This window comes from Lepus europaeus, chromosome 5 (genome assembly GCF_033115175.1).
Source record: "Lepus europaeus isolate LE1 chromosome 5, mLepTim1.pri, whole genome shotgun sequence".
NCBI lineage: Eukaryota > Metazoa > Chordata > Mammalia > Lagomorpha > Leporidae > Lepus > Lepus europaeus.
The window spans coordinates 25,523,631-25,549,158 of NC_084831.1; the positions used below are offsets into that span (position 1 = coordinate 25,523,631).

Consider the following 25,528-nt stretch of genomic DNA (forward strand, 5'->3'; position numbering starts at 1 on the left):
TCATCCGTCTGTCTGTCTCTCAAAATGTATTTAAAAATTCTAATTTGAGGGGCCAGTGCTGTGGCACAGTGGATTAAAGCTCTGGCCTGAAGTGCCAGCATCCCATATGGGCGCCAGTTCAAGTCCCAGCTGCTCCACTTCCGATCCAGCTCTCTGCTATGGCCTGGGAAAGCAGTAGAAGATGGCCCAAGTGCTTGGGTCCCTGCACCCAGGTGGGAGACCCAGAGGAAGCTCCTGGCTCCTGGCTTTAGATCAGCTCAGCTCTGGCCATTGCAGCCATTTGGGGAATGAACCAGTGGATGGAAGACTTCTCTCTCTCTCTCTCTGGCTCTACCTCTCTCTGTAACTCTCTCTTTCAAATAAATAAAATAAATCTTAAAAACATCTAATTTTGGCCGGCGCCGCGGCTCACTAGGCTAATCCTCCGCCTTGCGGCGCCGGCACACCAGGTTCTAGTCCCGGTCGGGGCACCGATCCTGTCCCGGTTGCCCCTCTTCCAGGCCAGCTCTCTGCTGTGGCCAGGGAGTGCAGTGGAGGATGGCCCAAGTGCTTGGGCCCTGCACCCCATGGGAGACCAGGAGAAGCACCTGGCTCCTGCCATCGGATCAGCACGGTGCCGCCGGCCGCAGCGCGCTACCGCAGCGGCCATTGGAGGGTGAACCAACGGCAAAAGGAAGACCTTTCTGTCTGTCTCTCTCTCACTGTCCACTCTGCCTGTCAAAAATTAAAAATAAAAAATAAAAAATAAAAAAAAAATCTAATTTGAATATGCTTTTTCCTATCAAGATCCTAACTAAAGCACTGGTGAATTAGAAAATTTCTTTTTAAAGTATCCAGTATTCAGCATCTTTGCTAAATATTCTTCAGTTTTGAAAGTCTGTTTCCAAGCAGTGGAAGATGGCCCAAGTGCTTGGGCCCCTGCAACCCTCATGGGAGACCCAGAAGAAGCTCCTGGTTCCTGGCTTCCGACCGGTTTCGCTCCAGCTGTTGCAGCCATTTGGGGAGTGAACCAGTAGATGGAAGACCTCTCTCTCTGTCTCTCCTTCTCTTTGTCTATAACTCTACCTCTTAAATAAGTAAATAAAATCTTTTTTCTAAAAAAAAAGGTCTGTTTCCAGAAATTCTTGGGACCCTAATGTAACCATGGCATCTTATAAATGGTGACCCTGGGGCTTCTCCTTTAAAGTCCACATAATGTTCATTTCTTTCTTTCGTTCTTTTTTTTTTTTTTTTTTTTTTTGACAGGCAGAGTGGATAGTGAGAGAGAGACAGAGAGAAAGGTCTTCCTTTTTGCCGTTGGTTCACCCTCCAATGGCCGCCGCAGTAGGCGCGCTGCGGCCGGCGCACCGCGCTGATCCGATGGCAGGAGCCAGGTGCTTCTCCTGGTCTTCCATGCGGGTGCAGGGCCCAAGGACTTGGGCCATCCTCCACTGTACTCCCGGGCCATAGCAGAGAGCTGGCCTGGAAGAGGGGCAACCGGGATAGAATCTGGCGCCCCAACGGGGACTAGAACCCGGTGTGCCGGTGCCGCAAGGCGGAGGATTAGCCTGTTAAGCCACGGCGCCGACATGTTCATTTCTGAACCTTTTCTTTCTCATTCTCCTTGCTGAGGATTCCATGGTAATGTTGAACAGAAATAGAGGTGTCTCATTTCCAGCTTTAAATGGAATGCAGTAGATGGTCTTTACGTTTCTTGTAGAGTTGGGTAGACAGCCTCTCCCAAGTCAAGGCGTTTGTCTTGCGTGTGACGGACCGTGGCTCACATCCAGTGGTTCGCTGCATTGTTGGCGATCGTCACTGAGCTCCTTCCTTCTCCTGCCCTCCCTCAGATCCTGCACGTCAGGGTCCACGCCCAGGGGACCTTCCCTCCCTGTGCCTGCTTGGAAGCGGGAGCAGAGCTGTCCGGTGCTCCCAGCTGCGGCCGGGCTCTTGAACTCTTCCAGGCGGAACAAGATGTCCACAGGGCAATGTTTTCACGTTTTATTGTACTTACACAACATCTGCTTTTTCAAAATTCCTGATTTACTTCTCGTTTCTGTTAAGAGTAAGGAGAGGAAGCAGTCAAGGGGGTGATGAGGAGAAGACCCCATTTGTAATTTGCAACAATCCTCCGAAGCAGGTATTAGGATGCTTGCTTTACAGGTAAAGAAACTGGAGCTCAGACAGGCGGTCCCCAGCATCTCCCATTACCGTGGCAGAGAGGGATCCCGAATCCCTGGCCCCAGAACTCGTGCTTAGGAAGCTACTTCCTTCCTCATGATGGAGAAGTGAACCCTGGCCCCATCTCACCACTAGCGTTCTTACTCTTCCCCCTGACCCTTGGAGCCCTCGTCCCACCCTACCATTCAGTTCCCCAGCAGTTCTGCAGGTTGGAGGCGCTGGGACCCTCTGACCCTGCTTCTGGATCCCTTCGTGTCCCTGCCGTGAGTATCATGTACATACGTGTACAGAGGGAGGGGGTGGGGGCTGGGAAAAGGAGGGAAGCTAGTGGGGTTCTGATTCCACTTCTCTGTGGCCCAGGCTCGGAGCTGAGATGGGCAGGCGTGTGCTGCTGCCTGGTCTGCTCCTGTGTCTTCCTCTGGCTGCAGGCTGGACGGCTTCTAACTGCCTAGTGACCGAAGGCTCCCGGCTGCCTCTGCTGTCTCGCTACTTCATAAGCTTCCGGCTGTACTCTAGCCTGCCCCTCCTTGCCACATGCTTCTCGGTGACCAACCTGACCCAGGCCTTGGAGGCTGTGCCGCAGAGGGTGCAGGCGCTTGGTCTCTCTGGCACTGTTTCTGTTCTGCCCCAGGATGCCTTCTCCAACTTTCTGGGACTCAAGGTCCTGGAACTGAATCTCCATCTCAGCCGACTCCTGCCAGGAGCTCTGCGGGGCCTAGGACAGCTGCAGTATCTCTGTTTCATGGCTCCCCCAATGAAAAAGACCCCACTCTTCCTACCCCCTAATGCCTTTAGCGGCCTCAGAGCCCTCCAACACCTCAGTTTCTCGGGCCCCTGCCTGGACGAAAGCTTGGGTGTCCGACTGCCTCCTACACTACGGCAGCTGTCTGTCACATACGGTTGCCTTCAGGATATGGGGACGCTGGCCAACATCTTCCCAGATCTGGTGCAAGGTGCTTCCTCTGAGGATGCCTGGACCCTGGACAGGTTGGATCTGTCCTTCAATGCGAAGCTGCAGAATATCAGTTCTGGGGCTCTCCAGGGCCTGAGACTGGGGACCCTGCATCTGGACCGCACCAAGATAAAAGCAGCTGCAGTGCTGGGACTGGGACTGCAGAGACTGGACACACTGTTCGCGTCATCCTCTGACACGGTGGCGCTGCCTGCCGAGCTGGTTGCCTCCTTGGAGCTGCAGCAGCTGCATTTGCGGGGCAATCGGATAAAGCGCATAGCGCCCGAGGCCCTGGCCTCCTGCCACAGCCTGAAGACCTTGGATCTTGGAAACGCTGGCCTGACGGAGCTGCCACCAAGTTTCCTGGCCACCATGCCCAGGCTTCAGAGACTGAATCTGGCCCAAAACCAGCTGCAGGCTGTCATGCTGTGTGCAAACGAGACAGGGCCTGTGTCAGGCCTGTGGGCCCTGGACATGTCTGGCAATGGATTGCGCATCCTGCCTCCAGCCACCTTCTCCTGCTTGCCACAGCTACAGGAGCTGGAACTTCAGATAAACCAGCTGACTCACCTAGAGGGCCAGATGTTCCAAGGCCTACAGAGGCTAATGACCTTGAACTTGCACAGCAATCCTTTGGTATCCCTGGGTGAGGGCTGGCTGGTTCCTCTGCCTGCTCTGACCAGTCTAAACCTGCTCAACACCCATGTGGAGCTGAGCTCAGCCGAGGCCTTCTGGGGAGCAGAGAGTCTGCAAGACTTGAGGCTGCAGCTCCCCCGTGGCCCTCCTGGGGTGGCGTTGTCCCTGCCCACGAGGCTGACCAGCCTGGAGCTCCACGCTGTCCCAGGCAGGAAGCCCTGGGAACTGGCTTCTAATGTCTTTCCAGTCTTGCAAACCCTGACTTTAAAAGACTGGGGCCTTCAGCTGGGGCCCCAGAATATCTCCAAAATCCTCCCCGCTCTTCGCCAGCTCGTTCTGATTGGCCGGAGCTTGGAGGCCCTCTGCTCCCAGGACTACTCTAGCTTCTTCCTGTGGCAGCTCCCCACGCTGCAGTCCCTGAAGGTCCAGGCGCTGGGACACATCTCCAGACCCTGCCGCATCACGGGGCTGCCCAGCCTCCAGGAGCTGAAGCTGGAGTCCTTGAAGTCCAGAGCCCAGCCCCGGCTCCTGCAGCTGGCAGAGCTGGTGGGGGAGCTGCCCCGGCTGGAGGTGCTGCAGCTGTACCACACGGGGCTGCAGACCCTGTCTGCCGCTGCGTTCCGGGGCCTCGGCAGTCTCCAGGTCTTGGTGCTGATGGGGGAGGACAACCTGGTGCTGGACGACAGCCTCCAGGACCACAGTCCCCGGATGCCCCAGTACATGTACATTTTCTCTTCGTCCTTGGCCTGTCTCTGCGCCAATGCCTGGGTGGCACCCTGGCTGGAGAGGTCCCCTAGAACCTACTGGCACATCAGAGCGTACCAGATGTGCCCGGCAGAAGCTGAGGGCCGTCCCAAGAGCCCTCTCTTCCCCTTTCTCCAGAGCCACTGCTTCCAGACCTTGGAGCTGGAGCTTTTCGTGGGCTGCTCCTGCCTGCTGCTTCTGTTGATCGCCTTGCCCCTCCTCCAGGAAGCCCGCAACTCTTGGGTCCTTTATCTCCAGGCCTGGCTCAGGGCTTGGCTCCAGGGTCTATGGGGTCATGGGGGTGAGGGCCAGAGATTCCTCTACGATGTGTTCGTGTCCCACTGCAGCGAAGACCAGGGCTGGGTGGTGCAGGAGCTGCTGCCTGTTCTGGAGGGCTGTCCTCCAGCTGGCCGCGGACTGCGCCTCTGCCTCCCAGAGAGGGACTTCGAGCCGGGCAAAGACGTGGTCGACAATGTGGCCGACAACATGGCGGGCAGCCGGGTGACCCTGTGCGTGATGAGTCACCCGGCCCTGCACACGGCCCGCTGCCGCCTGGAGCTCCGCCTGGCCACCTCCCTGGTGTTGGCTGCCCCTCGGCCCCCAGTGCTGCTGCTGGTCTTCCTGGAGCGCATCTCTCGCCACCAGCTGCCCCGCTACCACAGACTGGCCAGGTTGCTCCGCAGGGGCGACTACTGCCTGTGGCCCGAGGAAGAGGGAAAAAAGGAGGGCTTCTGGGCTTGGCTGGGGTGCAGGCTGCGGCAGTCTGGGTTAGGGTAGGGTGGGTGCTTGTGTGCTGGGGGCTGGGCTTAGGAAAAGCAAAGCAGCCTGGCAGGGAGCCAGCGGGTATGTGCCGGGGCAGGAGACGGAACCCAGCTTCCTGTAGGAGGTGGGGGGCACTGCTTGTGTGGGGAGGGTCACTTGTGAGGAGCACAGGCTCTGGAGGCCGGATGGGAGGATCCGGGAGCTGGCAGGTGGCCACGCAGCATGCGACACATTCTGGCAACCTCCAAGCCCTCAGTAAATTTGCTAAATCCACAAAATGCTTGGCTTGCTGGAACTTTATGATGATGATGACGATGACGTTTTGAACAGAAGGCAGAAGGTGAAGGGGCAGCAGCCACAAACTGCAGCCCAGAGGAAACAAGCCTGGGAATGCACGGGGCAGGGTGGGGGAAGGGGCTCTGAGCCGCCCGGAACTGTGCGATGGGGTCCAGGCCAAGTCCAACCAGATCTTCAAGGGACAACAGGGCCCCCTCTGCCATCTGGGTTAGAGAGGGATTGGCAGCCGAGCACTGCAAAGCTGGGATGCTGCCCAAGAGGCAGCAGATTGCCTGCTCCTGCGGTAAAAACACGCGGGGGCGTTTGCATCCATCGACCTCTGAGCCTCACAGCAACCCTGGGGGGAGGAAGCTGCCCCCTTTCCGCTGTGTGCTGCAGCCCTGATAAACCACGGGTAGCTCCCAGAACACCGTGCGCTCCTGCCCCCGGGCCTTGGAACGTGCTGCCCCTCCACTGCCGGAGTCTCTGTCCCTGCGCACTCGGGCACTCGCCTCGGTGTCCTCTGGGATGCAGCTCAGCTGTCACTTTTCTCCGGAAACCTCTCCTGACTTCTGAGTCTGAGTGAGCTGTTGTCGCTGGGTTCCCACAACACCCTTCACCCCCCTTTTCTCCAAGAACTGGTCACAGATCTGGGGGCCTGGAACCGTGGCACCCAAAATGGGGTATGGAAGATGACTCCCTCGGGCAAGAAAATGTTGAAACATCTCCATGTATTTTAAAAATTTTAAAGTCATCTTATTCTGAAGCTAGACTGCCTGCTTTTTAGCCAGCTGACTTTGGCCTGTTAACTTCCTTGTATCCCAGTTTCCCCCTTTGTAAAATGAGCTTAGCCTCATACTCTCCCTTACAGGGCTTTGAGACAATTAATTGAGTTAATACATTTAAGGCACTGAGAGCAGGACCTAATTGTACATTGCAAATGTTCAGGAAAATAAGCTATTATTACATGTATATCATTGACAAATTTTTAAAAAATATTTATTTGATTATTTGAGAGGCAGAGTTACAGACAAAGAGAGGAGAGACACAGAGGTCTTCCATCTGCTGGTTCATCCCCTGAATGGCCACAACAGTGGGGGTTGGGGCCAGGCTGAAGCCAGGAGCCAGGAGCTTCTTCTAGATCTCCCATGTGAGTGTAGAGGCCCAAGGACTTGGGCCATCTTCTGCTTTCCTAGGCCATAGCAGAGAGCTGGGTTGAAAGTGGAGCAGTTGGGACTCAAAACGGCCCCCATATGGGATGCCGGCACTGCAGGTGGCAGCTTTACTCGCTACGCCATGGCGCTGGCCCTGGTCATAAGTTTTGCTCATAGGAATGCTGGATCCAGAAAAGTCTGCAGATAAGGCCCTGGGGGCAGGGACCAGGTTTGGATTGTGACTGAGAGCCTAGCATTGCGGCAGGTCAAGGTGGGTCTCTACTGACAACCGTGGGCAGCATGCTTGCAAACCCAACCCTGATGCACCTTACAGAGCACCCAGGCCCGGGTAAGCTCTGACACTCGCCAGGGCATTTGATCTCTTGGGACCTTTCTTAGTTTTCCTCTCCTGAAAACGCTAGGGCATCCCTAGACAAAGGTTTAGGAATCCACGGGCGAGTCCAGGCTGGATTTGTGGTGAGGCGCGCCCTCTAGTGTCCTAACGGCGCCCTTCCTTCTCCTCTAGCCTCCTTCCTCTTCAGGGCAGAACAAGGGAAGCGGATCCTCACCTGACCCTGCGAAGCTGCCTGGCCAGCTGCAGACCCCGCCACACTCTCATAAGTCTCCAGACTCTGTCCCCGCCCCTGAATCCCATACCACACTGTTCCCTCCACCACGGTGCCCTGTGGTCTCTTCCCCATAGAAGTGGCGCCCAGAGGAGCCCCACTTACCCACGTGGAGTCACACACATCGTTCTAAGCTTTCGTTTCAGGTATGGCTCGGATTGTCCGTGGGACCTTGTGCAGGTCACTTCTTTCTAAGCACTCAGTCTCACAGCACTGCCGTGAGGGTTCAACCACACGGAGTGTTTATAGGTCACTGTTATGTCCACTGAGTATTGAATGACCCACGGTATTTCTATAAATAAGTTGAAAAATGGTTCACAGAGAAGGAATTTGAACTAGGTCATCAAAACTAGGAAATCCCTTAATTTTAACATAGTCACTATGTCCTTGCCATGTGCTAGGTACTGTCCATTTGCCCGAAGTCTCAAAACCATTAGTAAAAATAACAGCAGCCAATGGTTACCAACCGACTTCTATGTGCCAAGCGCCTTGCACACTTTCTCCTGCTGATTCCTCTCAATGACTCTGTCAGGAAGATGGCATTAATAGGGTTTCCATTTTACAAATGAACAAACCGAGGCTTAAAGAGGTTAGGTGAAACTTGCCCAAGGTTTCACCACCACCGGTGAGCTTGGGCGGGCTCTGCATCCTGCATTTGAAAAGCAAGAAGCTTCAGACACAAGCGCTTTGCTTTACCCAGGGCATCTCAACCTTCACAACACCCTGCAACGTAGGTGCTATTCCACTTGCACTTTACAGACCAAAAAAAAAAAAAAAAAAAAAAGGTGCGGTTAAGGACACTAAGGACACACAGCCAGCATACTGTGTCAGTGCATACTGACAGCCAGCATCCGCCGGTCAGGACCCGGGCCCCGAGCTAATCTGCTAGGTGTGTTATCTCATGGGGGCCTGTCAAACTCCAGTGACATGGATGCAACTATTATCTTCACATCACAGGCCAGGAAAGCGACGTTCAGAATTCGTCTAAGGCCACGCAGCTTAGTTGTGAACTGGGAACTGAACCCTCAACTGCCCAACCCCCTCCTGCCCACCGGTCTGGACGCCTCCAGCCACCCATCCCCTTATTTCTCCTTTTCGCTTTGATCTCTCCGGTCCACGGCTCTCCCGCCCACCCTTCAATAGGCCCAGCCCCGTCTCGGTGCGGGCCCCGCCCACAGGGCGGTGCCGTTATCCCAGAGCCTACGAGAAAGGGTTGGCATCGCAACAGGCCCCGCCCCCACGTGTTGATTGGTCCCCGTGCCAGGACCTTGAGAAGGTTGCACATCTATTAGCTGACGACATCCGAAAGGCAGCGAACGGAGGGGGACGTCCACTGGCGCTCGCGCCGTGCCTTCTGGGAGTTGTAGTCTCAGACGCCCCGTTCCCGGGGTGGCGCCGTTCGGACTCCGCGTCCCAGCATCCTCTGCGCGAACTCTGGAGCACTTCCGCCCTGTTGTGAAGTGGGTGTCTCGGTGGGTGAGTCCGGGTGGCGGGGCGGGGGCAGCCGGGACTCAGGCTCTGGGCTGGAGGCTTAGGAGTAGGCGGTGTCAGAGGGGGCCCGGGCAGGTGAGAGGGGAGGAAGCCGCTGAACTGTGCGGGTGGAGGGAGCGGGGCGATCAGAGGATGGACGCCCGGCGCTGGGACGGGTCACCGAGGGGTCGGGGAGGAGGAGGAGGGAGAGAAAGGGCCCTGGGGGCGAGGAGGGTCCTCGGAAGGAGGCTCAGAGAGGTTTGGAAGGTGGGAGCGTTCTCGGAGAGTCTGGAGCCCACACAAGGAAGGGTCGCGAGCTCTGGGGCCCTGGCCAGAAGTCAAGTCCGAGGGCCTCAGCGGGAGCCCGACCCGAAGGGATAGCGTTTCCGTCTCTGCTTGCCCGCCTAGAACAAGGGAGTCCACCCCGGGCTCCGCCCTCAGGGATGTCGCCTCGGGAACCCAGTGGGAGGGGCCGGCTGCGCGTTCTGTCCCGAACTTGCCCGAGGGAAGTGGATGGCAGTCTCCCAACATGCCTGCCCACCTGCTGACCCACGGAGTGCCCTCCCATTTTCCCGCATCTGAGGGTCACCACATCTTTCTGCTTCTTGGATGTGTCTCGAATCCGCCCCTTTCTTGGCAGGGTTTTTGCCGAAGGCACCTGCCTTTCCCCTTCTCTCCAGCGTGAACACACAGTAGCCAGTGTGGTCCGTTTAACCCACTTGAACGGTCTCTTTCGCCCGCTTGAAGGCCTTCTTGGGCTCCAGCTGCCTGTGGAATTAAGTCCAAACACCCTAGCCTGCTGTTCTAGACCCTTGCTAAACTTCCTTTGCAGGCTGCCGCGTGCGCTCCACACTCCAGGGCTGTCGAGGCTTTCCCCATTTCCTGGGCAGGCCGTTTGGCTGTCTACCATTTTGTATGCTGTCCTCTGTGCTCAGAGTGTGCACCTCCTGCCCTGTCCCATTCTCTGCCAAGAGAGCCACTCTTCCTGCAAGAAGCAACTCAGCTGTCACTTTGTTAGGTTCTCGGAAGCAGATTAAGTCACCGGCTAACCCCCATGACTTCCTATGACTGCTCCCGAGATGACAGTTATCTGTGATTTTTTTTTTTTTTTTTTTGGCTCCTTCTCTGAAATCTGAGTACCTCCAGGAGAGGAACAGCATCTGCGTCACCTTCGATTCCCCACTGCTCAGCTCAGAGCAGTGACACTGCTGTAAACCAGGTCATTCGGTGAATATACCGGGAATGTGTGAGCTGCAGTCTTAGCCTGGCGAGCTGTCCAGGGACAGGGGCTTCAGTCTTCCACGGGACTGCAGGAAGCTGAGGCTGGTTCATTGCCAGAGAAGGGTTCAGCCTGGGATGGCAAATACATGAAACGTGTGCTGCCGCTTCCCTTCGCTGCATCTCTGGCAGTCCTGGCCGATTGGTCAGAGCATGGATTCACCTGGGACTCAGGGTCCTTGGGACACACTCTAGACAGCCACTTCCAGTTGATTGAAGCTTGTGTTTTAAACGAAACCTATTTGCTTTCCCTGGTTTAAGCCCTGAAGTGTGAAGTCAGCCTGCTCCTAACCCATAGCTTAGACCATCGGCCAAGTGGACCTAACAGCTGTTGGGAGCTTAGAAGCTTTCTTTCTTTCTTTTCTTTCTCTTTGGAGGTCAAGAACCATGCTAGATCTTTCCAGTGGGACTGGGGAAGATCTTTCTACTCTTCATTCATTGGGTGAGCTTTTCTTGTCCACATCCATCCTCTCTACCCCGACACCCAAGATGCCTGTTAGCTTCCTTGTGTGTGAAAAAGGATCCTGATGTTAACAGCAGTCAACACCTGGCCCTCACCTCTGTACCTTTTAGGTCTTCCTGGATGGTAGAAGACACTTCTGAGGTCACTTAGCTGAAAGGGTACAAAGTAATAGCCTCTGCTGAATGAAGCTCACCTCATGCTTTATGTAACCTTCATGTTTTTGTTGCTTTTGAAACAACAGTTTGTTGCCAATGTTTAAAAATCCAGAGTTCTAGCAACTCTTGGAAAAATTGGAAGACCTGAGAACACACAAGCCTTTTGTTTCCCCCAGCCCTCCATAGATAGCCAGTGTTCCCATCCAATTAACATCGTTCATTGACTTCTTTTCCATAGCAAGGCTCCTGTAGACTTGTAGCCCCTAATTCTCATTTTCCTTTCCCTTTGCTCTACCCCCATCACGCTGATTGGGGACCCTGGGGTAACTGCTAAGTAGGGTCAGTGGTAGATTGTGGCCCAGATAAGGTAGCTGCAAGGGCTACCTGACTGGTCTAAAGTCACACAGCTAGGAAATGGCAGGAAGGGAACTAGAACCCCAGTCTGCTCACTCCTGCCTTAATGTTCTTGCCGCTGTCCCATCCCATCTTCCCAGGAGTTTGATGACTAGCAGTACATAGAAGGTATGTGATGTGGTTAAAGAAAATGATTGGAGAAAAGGGATCTGGGCTTAGATGCTCACTCTACCAGTTGTGTCACCTTAAGTGAATCTTCATGAAGCTCAGTTTCTTCAAATGTAAGTGAGGATATAGTGGAGTCATACTTTACTACTAGCTAATTTCATCCTAAAGTCAGCACAGAAGGTGAAAATCACATTCAGCCAAAAATCACAGTTGGCTTGGAAAATCCTTTGGCAAGGAGCCATTTCTGAAGTCAACACACAGTCTTTCAGTAAGTTAACCAGCACAGCTGAGTTTTCTTGTTTGAACACTAGATCAGAGAGTTGGCTTGTGTTAGAGACCAGGCTGTATGAAAGATGCTCCGCCCAGACTCAGTGAAAAGAGAGGGAGCAGTGCAGCCATGGCTGTCACCACCACATGCTCGCTCTGCGTCAGACACATGGTGAATGGAACTGCTTGCACTACTTATATTATTCTCTTTCTCGCTTTCTGGCCTTTGTATGTAGTGTGGGTTACAGGTCTGTGAAGTGCAACTCAGTACTAACGATACTACCTGCTTGCCTGGAGGACTCAGTGAGATTATGAATGTAGGGCACTTAGTACTATGCCTGCACCTCGTAGGCACTCAGTAAGCAGATACTCTTGGAGGCCCAGATATTCCTAGTAGTGTCAGGGCTGAGGAATACCCTTGTCCATTTTCTCTTGGTCACCTCTCATAGAAGTCACCCTGGTGTTGGCTGATGGTGTTGATCTCCCTCTCTCCCCAGTAGGTTACTGTCCACATTTGTCTTAAGGAAGGAGTGGAAAAGGTTGTGGTTGCATATAGTCCTTGGGGCTTTCTTATTTCTATTTGACATTAACCTTTGGGTTTTTAAGGCTTCCTAGAAGAAAATACCTATTATGTGAGACTCAAGGCCAGGTAGAACTTTTAATTTTTGTTTTTCCCCCCAGAGACCTTTTATTTAAAGTGTACAAACTTCATGCATTTCATAAATACAACTTTAGCAACACAAAGATTCTTTCCAGTGTACCTGCCCTCCCACCTGTTTTCCTACCTTTCTTCCTCCTCCCTCTCCTAGTCCCATTCTTATTTTTTCACTAAAATCTACTTTCAATGAACTTTATACACAGATTAATTCTATATACTAAGAGTTCAACAAATAGTATGAAAAAAAAAATACTGTTCCTCAACAGTTTTTTTATTTCTCTTTTGATTTCTTCTGTGACCCACTGTTCATTCAGGAACATGTTGTTCAGTCTCCATGTATTTGCATATGTTCTAGAACTTCTTGAGTTGTTGATTTTCAACTTCATTCCATTGTGGTCAGAGAAGAAGCATGGTATAATTTTGATTTTCTTGAATTTGCTGAGACTTGTGATCTATCCTAGAGAAAGCTCCATTTACTGGTGAGAAGAATGTGTATTCTACAACTTGAGGATGAAAAGTTCTGTAGATATCCATTAGGTCCATTTGGTCTGTAGTGTCAATTAACTGTTGTTTCCTTACTGATTTTCTGTCTGTTTGATCTGTCCATTGGTGAAAGCGGGGTATTGAAGTCCCCCATTACTCTTGTATGGGAGTCCATGTCTCCCTTTAGATCCATTAACATTTCTTTTAAATAGCCAGGTGTCCTGTAATTAGGTGGATATACATTTATTATAGTCACATCTTCCTGTTGAATTGATCCCTTAATCATTGCATAATGCCATTCTTTGTGTTAAAATCTATTTTGTGTTATACTAGGATGGCTACACCAGCTCCTTTTTGGTTTCTGTTAGCATGGAATATCTTTTTCCATCCTTTCACTTTCAGTCTGTGTGTATCTTTGTTGGTGAGATGTGTTTTTTGTAGGCAACACAAAGATGGCTTTTGTTTTTGAATCCTTTTAGCCAGTCTGTATCTTTTAACTGGAGAGCTGAGGCCATTTACATTCAAGGTGACTGTTGATAAGTAACAACTTGGTCCTGCCATTTTCCCATAAAGATTTCTGTTGCTTACTGTGGATTTCCTTAATACTTTTATTGAGATTTTCTGCCTTCACCTTCTTTCATAGTGATGTCAATGTTTCTGTGTTTCTGTGTGTAGCACATCCTTAAGCGTATTTTGTAAGGTTGGATGAGTGGTGACAAATTCTTTCAATTTCTGTTTGTTATGGAAGGTTGTTATTTCACCTTCATTCATAAATGAGAGCTTTGCAAGGTACAGTATTCTGGGTTGACAGTATTTTCTCTTAAGATTTGGAATGTATCTTGCCTGTAGAGTTTCTGATGAGAAGTCTGCTGTGACTCTAATTGGAGATTCTCTGAAAGTAATCTGGTGTTTCTCTCATGTACATTTTAGAATCTTTTCTTAATGATTTACTGTGGAGAGTTTGACTACAATGTGTTGCGGTAAGGATCTTTCCTGGTCGTGTCTATTAGGTTTCTATGTGCTTCCTATAGTTGGATGTCCCTTTCTTTCTCCAAATTAGGGAAGTTTTCTGTAATTATTTCACTAAAAAGGCCTTCTACTCCGTTTTCTCTTTCTACACCTTCAGGAAATTCTAAGACCCGTATGTTGAGTCATTTGATAGTATCCCATAAATCTCCAACACTGTTTTTTAGTTTTTTAAATTTCTTCTTCTTGATTTTGGTCTGTCTGTAAAATTTCCCAAGGTTTGTCTTGTAACTCGGATATTATTTCTTCTGCCTCACTGAGTGTGTTGTTAAGGCTTTCCACTGCATTTTTTATTTGATCTATTGAATTCTTCATTTCCAATATTTCATTTTGATTTCTCTTTAAAATCTCAGTTTTATGTGAGAAATTTTCATTCATGTCATGTATGGACTTCTTTAATTCATGGATTTGCTTTTGATTACTTTTAAGTAATCCTATGATCCATTTTTTGAATTTTGTTTCCAGCATTTCTTCAGTCTCTTCATTTTCACATTCTAGTATTGAAATGTTGCTGTGTTCCTTTGGAGGTGTCACGTTGTCTGCCTTATTCTTGTTTCTTAAATTGCTGCATTTACTTTTAGGCATTTGTGGAGATTTTTGTTGTTTTTTTGTTTGTTTTTCCCTGTGATGGCTTTTATCTTTGGACTATGCCTCTGTGGATTAGTGGAGTGTCTGTTTTTTCAGTGAATACCCTGAGGGGTGTACTGGGTGTAGCCAGGGAGCTCTGTTCAGTGCTGCAGGGTGAGAGGAGTGTCCAAGGTGATACCCAAATTGGGTGTGGTAAATCTCTCTCTCTCTTTTTTTTTTAATCAGAGGAGAGATTTAATCTGCTCTGTTGGCATAGTCTTATGCTCACCCCCTCTCCTCCAAGGAGACCAGTGCCTGGTTGCTAGACCCAGTGGGTATAATATTCATTTGCACTGCCTCAAGAACCATACAAAGGATCTGTGCAGTTGTCTGTGTGAGCATGGATCCTGCAGCAATGACCCTGACCAGGGAATCTGAGAGCCCCAAGTGTGTGGAGATGTCCATAGTGACTGCCCAAAGACCCAGCCATACCCTGCACCCTCACATGCAGCCACAGTGTTTTCACAGTCCCAACACAAAGGCCTCCAAGTCACGAGCCCCTAACCCCTGTCAATTCTCCCAGCCAGACTCAGGGGTCTCCTCTCAGCTGGATACTGGATGTTCAGACATGAGATGTTGCAGCTGTTACAGATGTCCAAAATGGCGCCTACTCCCTCTCAGCTAGTTACAGGATGCAGGTGCTGGGTGGTCGGGGAGAGAAATGTGCCCCCCTTTTTAGCCTCTAGGTTGGCAGGTATATTGTTCCCCATAGGGCTCCAAGCTGGACTCTTACCAGTCTCTTCCCTCAGCTTTATCACCAGTGGCTTAGGCTGCTGCAGTCTGGTCTCGCTTCACTCTTCAAAGCTGGTTCTGAGGCTCTTGGCTGCTGGGGTCCTGAGTTGTGTGCCTCCACACTCTCCACGTAGATCCACAGTGTCCCTCTAATTTGTGTGGAGTTTCCTCTGCCATTTTCTCCCTAACTCTTCCCTGAGATTGCACTCTCTCCATTTTTTTTTTGAAACTATCTTCCCCTAGACTAGAACAGTAAGCCCCCTCCCTGTTCCGCCATCTTGGTCTCTTCCCTCCACCCATTTTCGCCTGTTATGTTGTAGTGGCTTCTTTGTGTTGGAGCACACATATCCTTGCTTGTGTCTCTTTTACTAGACTGTAGGTTCCGTGAGGGTAGGGACTGTCGGTTGTGCTGCTGTTGAATCTCTAGCTTCCAGTACAGTGTACATAGTGTGTATGACTATATACAGTGTGAATGGTGAATTAGTGCTTGCACATGAGAGTGACAGAAATGTGTTTAGATAGTCCATCTGTAAGGTTGTGGTTAGAGAGAAAAGTCTCCTGAATGGTTAATTTTTAGTTTAATATAAATTATGGACCTTTCATGCCCACTGGGCTCTTGATCTACCAGATTTACCATTTGAATAAAAGACAAGAAACCTTTTTTGATGGTCCCACTATTTGTCAGGTCCTGAATTGGACACTGAACACACATTTAGGTAAGTTTCAGTATTAGTCCCAGGAACTGAGTTTAGTGGGGCTGTCAGATGTGGAAACAGGCAACTCCGTGAATGTAGGCTACCACGTCTTTTAGCGATACTTTGGGGTTTGCTTTGGGAGCCTGGGACTAGGGAGGCAGTGCTTGGAGAGCAAGGCTGGGAGCAGGACATGACACGAGGGCATGTTGATGAAGTCTTATCACAGGAGGCACCATTTGAGCTGGTAGCTAAAGAATGGGCAGGATGTTGCCAGGCAGCCATGCGTTCTGCTCCCCGCCTTTTCCTTAATGTGTGGAGGTTTTTAGGACAAGCCTTCATTTTTCATCGCCCTTGCCGTGTTTCCATACAGTCCAGTCAGATGACCTAAAATGCAAAATGCCACCCTCCCTTCATTCTCAGTTTAACTGTGTCATAGCCACTTGGAAGCAGCTAATGGCTTCCTTTGAGCCAGAATTTTTTTTTATCATCTACACTGTTTGGAATGTTACAAAGAGCTCATTTTTTCAGATAATCCAGCATGAGTGTCATCAAGGAGGCAGTCATCTCCTTGGGGACACATATACACACCCCTCTAATATTAACATAGAAAGTGTATCACAGAGTGATGGCAATGGAGAGGAGAAAGGAGTTCCTTTGGCATGAGCAGGAAGGTCGTTTATTCTTGTTTTATCGAGTGTGCACAGAAGGGGATTAGTAGTAATCCTTGCTGCGTGACACACCAACGTCATTAGTTGATTGGTCGTGCCTTTGCTGTTTACTGAGGGCTTCCTGTTTGCCTGTGTGCACTGAGCCCTAGGCTAGGTCCCTTTGGAAGCTTATGATCTAGTGGGTGAGATGATTCCAATAAAGGGTTAGGACAGGGAAAACAGAAAATACTGTGGAAGCTTGCAGTTTAGGACCGGATCTTGTTTCAGGAAACAGTCAGAAGGCCTCATGGAAAAAATGTAATCTAAGCCAAGACCTAGTGATGCGAAGAAAGGGAGGAGGAGGCTGCAGCATAGGGGAGGCTTCAGAGGGCAACACAGTGTAGGGACTGCTTGCAAGCTGTGCGGCTAGAACACCCTGATGCGTAGAAATTTGAGGAAGAGATGAGGTTGGAGACATGGGCACGGTTTGTGCTTTATGCTCAGGGAAATGGGAGAGTGCTGATGGGCAGTTACTAGGGAAATGACAGAGTCAAATTTGATCTAGTCTAGGCGGCACTGCAAAGGATGGACCAGGGGTTGGGGGAGGGGCGTGGAGGCAGAGCTGTGAGTTGGGCAGCTGATCAAGTGAAAGACACGATGATGTCTGGACTGAGGAGGTGGCCCTGGGGATGTCGGGACCTAGGGAACATGGCTTGGTGATGAGTTGGATGTGGGGGATCTTAGAGGATGATGACCAAGTGTCTGGTGTGTGTAGCTTGATGGCAGGTGATACCTTCACTGATAAAGGGGAGGAGGGGGCACCAGACAGGTTTGCAGGAGAATGTGATGAATTCAATTTTGACACATGAGTTTGAGGTGCTAAGGGGACCAGTGTTTGGATCTTGGGGTCTAGAGATCTGGAGACAGTCGTGCCTGGAGTTTTGGGAATAATCTGATTGGATGTTGATGAGTAATGCCAAATGGGCAGGATGACTGATGGGGAGTATAGAAGGGGAGGAGAATTTTGCAAGGGGGGGCATCATTAGAGGAATGCCAGGTTTTAGGATTCAAAAAGAAAGGCCTTAAGGAGGGGGTGACTTTTGGAACCCAACTTGAGAGAAGGTTCAACCTTGGCCATGTGTAGAAGGGAAGAAGGCTATACTGGGCAAGTTCTAGGAGGTTAGAGGGACCAGGCTAAGGTAGTTGGGTATGTCCCAGAGGATTTAGCTATGTGCTGTCTTCCTCTAAAGTGTGCTGGCTGCTGGTGTCAGATTGTGGTGTCATTCCTGCCTCCCTTAACACCTCTGTGCCTTGCAAAGGTGAAGGAAGGTGTAGGGGGATGAGGAAAGCGAGGCTCCTGGATCCTCTTGCTCACTCTGTCCTTTGTCTTTCTTCCTTCAGAGCCTTGGGGGAGCAGTCCTTGCCTCAGAAACCCCATGGAGGATGCACTATAGATGCAGGAAGCCGAAGACAGCCCAGCTGAAGTGAGGCATCCAGGCTAGACCATGGCTGTGGTCTTGGACTCTTGGGCCCAAGCCTCTTCCCCACCAGAGCCTGAAGACTTCCTGATTGTAAAACTGGAGGAGGACTCATGGGGATCAGAATCCAAACCCCTGGAGAACCACCATGACCCTGTCCCTGGGCCCGAGGCCTCCCGCCAGCGTTTCAGGCAATTTCAGTACAGGGATGCGGCTGGACCGCACGAGGCCTTCAGCCAGCTCTGGGCTCTCTGCTGTCATTGGCTGAGGCCAGAGATCCGCCTCAAAGAGCAGATCCTGGAGCTGCTGGTGCTGGAGCAGTTCCTGACTATCCTGCCCAAGGAGGTCCAGACCTGGGTGCAGGCGCGCCACCCCGAGAGTGGCGAGGAAGCAGTAGCCCTGGTGGAGGATTGGCACCGCGAGGCCCAGGCCGCAGGACAACGGGTGAGGCAAATGCTCTGTTCTCTAAGGAGTCCGTTGGCCAAGGTCGGGGGCTGGGACTGGGTTAATAATAGCCTAGATCAATGTAATGATAGCAGTAATTGATGGGCAACTGACATTTTCCGAGCATTACTGTGTAGCAGGTACTATTTCAAGTGCTTTATGTGTTTTAGTGAGATAAGTACTGTTGTCAGGCAGGGAAAGGTGATCTGTCCAAGTCACGTGACTTCTAGGGTTGTGGAACCTGAATTTGAACTCAGTATATCTCTAAAGCCTACACTCCTAAGTTCTACTCCAAACTGCCTCCTACAACTGTACTCACACTGTGGCTCATCTGAAACGTCTTTTGTTTAGCAAAATTAGCAAAATGTTTTCACATATGTGATCTTGGATGCTTTTAACAGTAATGTGAGTGGACAGAAATGGTATTGCCATCCTCATTTTATAGATTAAACTAGGCCCTGTAAGCCAGGTGCTCAGAGGGGTCACTCAGTGAACCAGCAGCTGAACCTAGATCCTTAGCTTCTGAGGTCATTGTTCTTTCCACTACACAGCAGATGCCTCTTCTGCAAACTATGGGAATTAAAATACCTCTAAGTATTGAAGCTCAGATAAGATATTAACGGACATTCTACAGCATTCACTGTGTGCCACACACTGTTCTAAGCTTGTTATATGTATCCTTCATCCAGTCAGCCCAGCAACCCAGTAAGGCAGGTATGTGATCATTGCCATTTTTCAAATGGGTGCTAGACAAAGTCCGTTGTTTGAATTTAGATAACTAAGTGGTAGAGCTGAAATAAGGGAAGCGGATGTATCATGTTGCAGATTTCACATTCACAGTTGTTTTAATTTGCAAGTGACTGAAAGTCTGTGATACAATTCATAATCCTGCTGTTACACAACTCTTGAATCCTGCTTTGAGCTGGCATCCTATGTGGAACAGGTCCTTCACCTGGCCACGAGCTGGGCTAGCCAGCCAGAGTCTTCACCTCAACATAACCCTGTCGCTTTCCACTTGTTATAATCAGAAATTCTTAGGATGTTATACCTAACCACATTTTGTTTTGGGAAGTTAGAGGATTGGGAACCTACCTGATGCAAATGGCAGGGTTTTTTTGCACCTTTAAAATGGAATGCTCTATATTAATGTGAGGTTGGGGGAAGAAGGTTTAAGAGTTGTGGCTTTGCTTCTGATTACTAGCTGATTAAACGTATGGTGAGAGTAATATTTAAAGCTACAGAACTAAGTGTAAGAGAGTATGCCTCGTTTTAATTGCCACCCCCCCGCCCCATATCATTTCTTGGGTATTTGGGCAGTGAAGAAACAATGGAAGTCTTAGGGCTTCAGAGCTGGAAGAGGATGATCTTGAGACCCAGAGATGAGAACGGACTTAAATCAGTCTTTATGATTCCTCATCTATAAAGTGAGAGGGTTGGACTAGACCAGAGGCTCTCAAAGTATGTCCTTGTGAGCTGACCAAGGCTTGAACTGCTTCTGAAATTGAAAAAAAAAAAAATAATAATAATAAGGGAATGGAATCTTTTCTATTATGTTTAGTTTTCTTTATTTATTTGAAAGGCACACACATACACCACACACACACACATCTTCCATCTGCTGGGGTTGCTTCTCAAATGTCTACAGCAGCCAGGGCTGGGCCAGGCTGAAGTTGGGAACTGGGAACTTAATCCAGGTCTCCCATGTGGGTGGCAGGAATCCAACTAGTTGAGCCATCCCCTGCTGCCGCTCAGGGTGCACGTTAGCAGAAAGCTGGAATCGAATGCAGAGCTTGCGTTCAAATGCTCCTGGGACTTTGAGTTTCGGCTTTAACTTTTCTGGCTACTTCAGAGTGCTCACAGATTTCAAAACCAATAGGTAAGTAGCAAAGGCACTGCTTTTCAGTAAATGTGTAGTTTATGATCTTGCATTGCAAGACGTGTGACTTAGTGTCCTCCTGTGAAGAGAAATTTCTTAGTAGTGAGCTGAACGATACTATCTTCCTCAAAGTAAACCACCAGCTGAAAAAAGTCTGTGTCTGTAGACTAAATCACTTGTGAGATATTTTCCTAAAGGCCATTTTCAGTTAGGCCATTTTGTTGTTTTTAGTTTCTTTCCATCTGTTATCACCAATTTTTCAGGACCTCGCTTGCTGTCAGATACACAGCAAAATTAAAATTGGGCTTGACTTTTTAGAACGTTTTATATCCAAGGCAAAATTGAGCAAAAAAGTACAGAGTTCTGGCCCATGCCTCCCTCCCAACATAGGTTCCCATTGATATACATTCTATGTATAACCAATATACATTCTATGTATAACCAATAATATAGTTATACATTCTATGAGTTTTGACAGATGTGTAATAATGTCCACCAGGAGTGTTCATACAAAATAGTTTCACTGCCCTAAAAATCCTATTCATTCTGCCTATTCATTCTATTTCTAACCCCTGGCAACTACTGATTTTTCTACCATCTCTGTTTTGCCTTTTCCAGAATGTCATATGGTTACAATCATATGATATGTAGCATTTGCAGATTACCTTTTTTGACTTAGTAATATGCGTTTAGGGTTCTTTTGTGTGTTTCCGTGGCTTGTTAGCTCATTTCTTTTTAGTGCTATGCAATATTCCATTGTATGGATATATCGCAGTGTAGTTAGCCATTCACCTACTGAAGGACATCCTGGTTGCTTCCAGGTTTGTTTGGTTTTTGTGTAGTACACAGGCATTTTTGATGGATTTGTTGTTCACTGCTCCCCCTCCAGTATTCTACTGATTTTAAGAAAATTAATCTTTTTTGTGAACAGTGTGTCTAGTGAATTTTAAGGGTCACAGCAAAATTAAGAGAAAAATAGAGCTCCTATATTCCTCCTAATCCAAGATAAGCACAGTCTTCCCCTCTGTCAACATCCTGCACTGAATTGAAGATCTGTTCTGAATGTTACACCTACCTTGACAATCATTATCACCCAAAGTCCTTAGTTTACACTGAGGCTCACTCTTGGTGTTGTGCATCCTATGGGTTTTGACAAATGTGTAATGTGTTGTACCCACTGTTATAGTATCAGGAGAGTTTCAGCTGCCCTGAAGATCCTCTGGACTCTGCCCATCAGCTTAATTATCCCTCCGTCTCTGGCTCCATAGTCTTTTTTTTTTTTTTAAGATTTTATTTATTTATTTGAGAGGTAGAGTTACAGACAGTGAGAGGAAGGGACAGAGAGAAAGGTCTTCCTTCCACTGGTTCACTCCCTAAATGGCCACAACAGCCGGAGCTGTGCCAATCCGTAGCCAGGAGCCAGGTGCTTCTTCCCGGTCTCCCACACGGGTGCAGGGGCCCAAGCACTTGTGCCATCTTCTACTGCTTTCCCAGGCCATCTGCAGAGAGCTGGATTGGAAAAGGAGCAGCCGGGACCCATATGGGATGCTGGCACCACAGGCGGAGGATTAACCCACTGCACCACGGCGCCAGCCCCAGCTCCATAGTTTTACCTTTCCCAGAATATTATATACTTGGAATGATATGGTAGTGCAGCCTTTTCAGATTGGCTTCCTTCACTCAATAGTATACACTTAACTTTAATGCATTTTGAAAAATGCTTTCTTAGCTCATTTCTTTTTAATGCTAAGTAATACTCATTGTCTCAATGTTTACCACAGGTTATTTATCTACTCCCCTACTGATGGACGTCATGGTTGTGTCTGTTTGGTAGTTATATATAAAGCTGCTATAAATGTCTGTGCAGGTTTTTGTATGGACATAAGTTTTCATTTCAGTTGGGTAAATACCAAGGAGTGTGATTGCTCCATCATATGGTAAGAGTATGTTTAGTTTTGTACAAATCTGCCAAACTGTCTTCCAAAGTGGCTGTACCATTTTGTATTTCTACCAACAATGAATAAGAGTTCCTGTTGCCTCACATGCTTGCCAGCATTTGTTGTTGTATTTTGGATTTAGCCATTCTAATAATTGTCTAGTGTGTCTCATTGTTTTATAATTTGCAATTCCTGAATGACATATGATGTGGATGTGCTTACTTACCATCACTATGAGAGGATTTCAGAAAGTTCATGGAAATGCATATTATGAAACTATGCATGGATTTTTTTGCATCAAAGAAAACTTGAATCATCTTGTTGTAACATGTTTGAACAGTATCTAGTTTGAGGCACTAAGATGGGTAAGACATTGGTTTGTAAAAAACCCTTAGAACAATATGAATTCTGCAAATATTGAAGTAAGAACAAACCGAAAATTTATGGTGAAGCTTGAGTGGAAGCATTGGAGTTTTATGTAAAGTTTATGGGGACCATGCCCCAGAGAAATCAGCAGTTTACAAATGAATAACTTGTTTTAGGAAGGGACCAGATGATGTTGAATGTGAAGCCTGCTGCAACAGATCATCCACATCAAGTTGTGCAGAAAAAATTGCTTTTGATTGTGCCCTAGTTGGAGAGCAGTGATTAATGGCAGAAACAGTAGCCTACATCATAGACATCTCATTTGGCTCAGTGTATACAGTTCTGACCAAGAAATTGAAGTGGAGCAAACTCTGTGCTTGGTAAGAGTGCCCATGCTTGTGCCCAGATCTGGTTCAGATGAGAGCAGAGCTTTCAATCGAAGTTTTAAACCAGTGGGATCAAGTTCCTGAAGGATTAAAGAATTGTAGCAGGAGATGGAACATTTTCCCAATATGGTCCTTAAGACAAAGCACAAAACATTGGCTTCCAAGAGGTAGAAGTGGTCCAATCAAAGCAAAAGTGGACCAGTCCAGGGCAAAGATCATGGCAACAGTTTTTTTGGGATGCCCAAGGCATTTTGCTTGTTAACTTTCTGGAGGGCCAGAGGATGATAATATCTGCTTTTCATCCAAGTGTTCTGAGAAATTCCCCAGTGCTTTAGCAGAGAGTGCCTGGGAAGCTTCAGCAGAAGCTTGTCCACCATGATGGTGCTCCTGTGTATTCCCCTCATCGAGCAAGGATAATTTTGTAGAAATTTTTATGTGAAGTCATTAGGTATCTACCTCACAGGCCTGAGTTGACACCTTCTGACTCTTTTTTTCCTAATCTTAAAAAACCCTCAAAAGGCACATATCTTTCTTAGTTGATAATGTAAAAAGGGCTACATTGACATGGATAAATTCCCAGGACCCTCAGTTCTTTAGAGATGAACTAATTGACTGGTATAACTGCTTAAAAAAGTATCTCAAACTTGGGGCCGTCTCCGTGGCGCAGTAGGTTAATCCTCTGCCTGCAGCGTGGGCATCCCATATGGGCGCCAGTTCTAGTCCCAACTGTCCCTCTTCCAATCCAGCTCTCTGCTATGGACTGGGAAAGCAGTAGATGTTCCAAGTCCTTGGGCCCCTGCACCTGCATAGGAGACCAGGGAGAAGCTCCTGACTCCTGGCTCCTGGCTTCTGATTCGCACAGCTCTGGCCGTTGCGGCCATCTGAGGCGTGAACCAACAGAAAGAAGACCCTTCTCTCTGTCTCTCCCTCTCACTGTCTGTAACTCTACCTCTCAAATAAATAAATAAAATCTTTTTTAAAAAAGTATCTTGAACTTGATGGAACTTATTTTGAGAAAGTTTATATTTTAAATTTTTATCTATTCCATTTTTCCACCAAACTTTCATTTTTTATTTTATTTCTTTAGCAAAGTAAGCAGTTTATTCTCTTTTTTCCCCCTACACACTTGCTTCCATATACTTTATTATTTTTTCCCCAAAGAAACCTTTTATTTAATGAGTACAAATTTCTAAAAGTACAACTTTAGGAATATAGTGATTCTTCCCACTATACCTGCTCTCCTACCCCCACTCGCACCCGACCTCCTCCTCCCTTTCCCAGTCCCAGTCCCAGTCCCATTCTCCATTAAGATTCATTTTCAATTAACTTCATACACATAAGACCAACTCTGTACTAAGTAAAGATTTCAACAATTTGCACACACACACATACACAAAAAACTGAGAACAAGTTTTATAGTTATTTCTCATAATTAACTCTTTGAGGACAGAGGTCTTGCATGGGAAGTTACTGCATAGTGACTTCTGTTAATTTAACAATTAACACTCTTATCTATGACGTCAGTGATCACCCGAGGCTCTTGACATAAGCTGCCAAAGCTATGGAAGCCTTTCGAATCAACAATCTCCATTAAGATTAAGACAAGGCCATAAGCAAAGTAGAAGTTCTCCCTTTAGAGAAAAGTACATCTGTCTGTGATGGCTTCTTCTTTCCACTGGGGTTTCACTCACAGAGATCCTTCATGTGGGACATTTTTTGCACACAATGTTTTGGCTTTTTATGTATGAAATGCTCTCATGGGCTTTTCAGCCAGACCAGAATGCCTTAAGGGCTGACTCTGAGGTCAGAGTGCTAGTTAAAGTGATTGTCATTCTATGAATCTGCTATGTGGACTGCTTCCCATGTTGGAACATTCTCTCCTTTTTCATTCTATTATTATTGCCAGACACTTGATCTTATTTAACACTTAATTCTATTTATATGATCTCTTTAACACTTAAGATGGCATTTTTACCACCCAGGTTAATGGGATTTGGGGTCCCATGGCAGATTTTGAAACTGTACTCTTAGAAGTCTGTATGAATGTATGCAGAACTATACAGCTTTACAGTTACAAACTTCCTCCTCCCTCTCTTATTCCCACTCTTACTTTTTTACTGAGATCTATTTCAATTGACTTTATACAAATATGATTAGCTCTATGTTAAGTAAAGAGTTCAACAAATAGTATGAAGAAGAGAAAAAAAAAACTGTTCCTTGACAGTTGAGATAAGGGCTGTTCAAGTCATTGCTTCTTGAAGTATTAATTTCACTTCTACAGATTTTCTTTTAGGTGCTCTATTATCACAGATCAGGGATAACATATGATATTTGTCCCTTTGGGACTGGCTTATTTCAATAAGTAGAATGTTTCCAATTCATCTATTTTGTTGCAAATGAAAATATTTCTTTCTTTCTTTCTTTCTTTTTTTTTTTTTACTGCTTTGTAGTATTCCATAGTATACATATCCTATAGTTTCTTTATCCAGTCTTCGGTTGATGGACATTTAGGTTGGTTCCATGTTTTAGCTATTGTGATTTGAGCTGCAATAAACATGGGGGTGCAGCTAACTCTTTTATTTGCTGATTTCATTTCCCTTGGGTAAATTCCCAGGAGTGGGATGGCTGGGTCATATGGTATGTCTATATTCATATTTCTGAGGTGTTTCCATACTGTCTTCCATAGTAGGTTTACCAGTTTACATTCC

General features: G+C 48.0%; 2 protein-coding genes across 6 annotated transcripts in view; both read left to right on the plus strand.

The window, feature by feature from the left end:
* Window positions 1-2,533: 2,533 nt before the first annotated feature.
* On the plus strand, window positions 2,534-5,269 carry LOC133760668 (toll-like receptor 12). The gene has a single exon (XM_062193239.1). It carries the CDS (start codon window positions 2,534-2,536, stop codon window positions 5,267-5,269), a length of 2,736 nt encoding a protein of 911 aa, XP_062049223.1.
* Window positions 5,270-8,736: 3,467 nt separating this feature from the next.
* Window positions 8,737-25,528, plus strand: part of ZSCAN20 (zinc finger and SCAN domain containing 20) — a 46,787-nt gene continuing 29,995 nt past the window's right edge. For 2 of the 5 annotated variants that reach the window (XM_062190917.1, XM_062190922.1), the window contains exons 1-2: window positions 8,737-8,786; window positions 17,735-18,255. In XM_062190917.1, coding sequence (XP_062046901.1) covers window positions 17,839-18,255 — 417 coding nt within the window. In that variant the 5' untranslated portion in view covers window positions 8,737-8,786; window positions 17,735-17,838. Of the gene's footprint in view, window positions 8,787-10,480; window positions 10,501-17,734; window positions 18,256-25,528 lie in introns of those variants that run through there. The other 3 variants (XM_062190918.1, XM_062190919.1, XM_062190920.1) reach the window with 3 other exon arrangements.

Bases quoted from the DNA above. Each gene is read 5' to 3' on its own strand.
- LOC133760668 (XM_062193239.1), top strand. From the start codon at position 2,534: ATGGGCAGGCGTGTGCTGCTGCCTGGTCTGCTCCTGTGTCTTCCTCTG.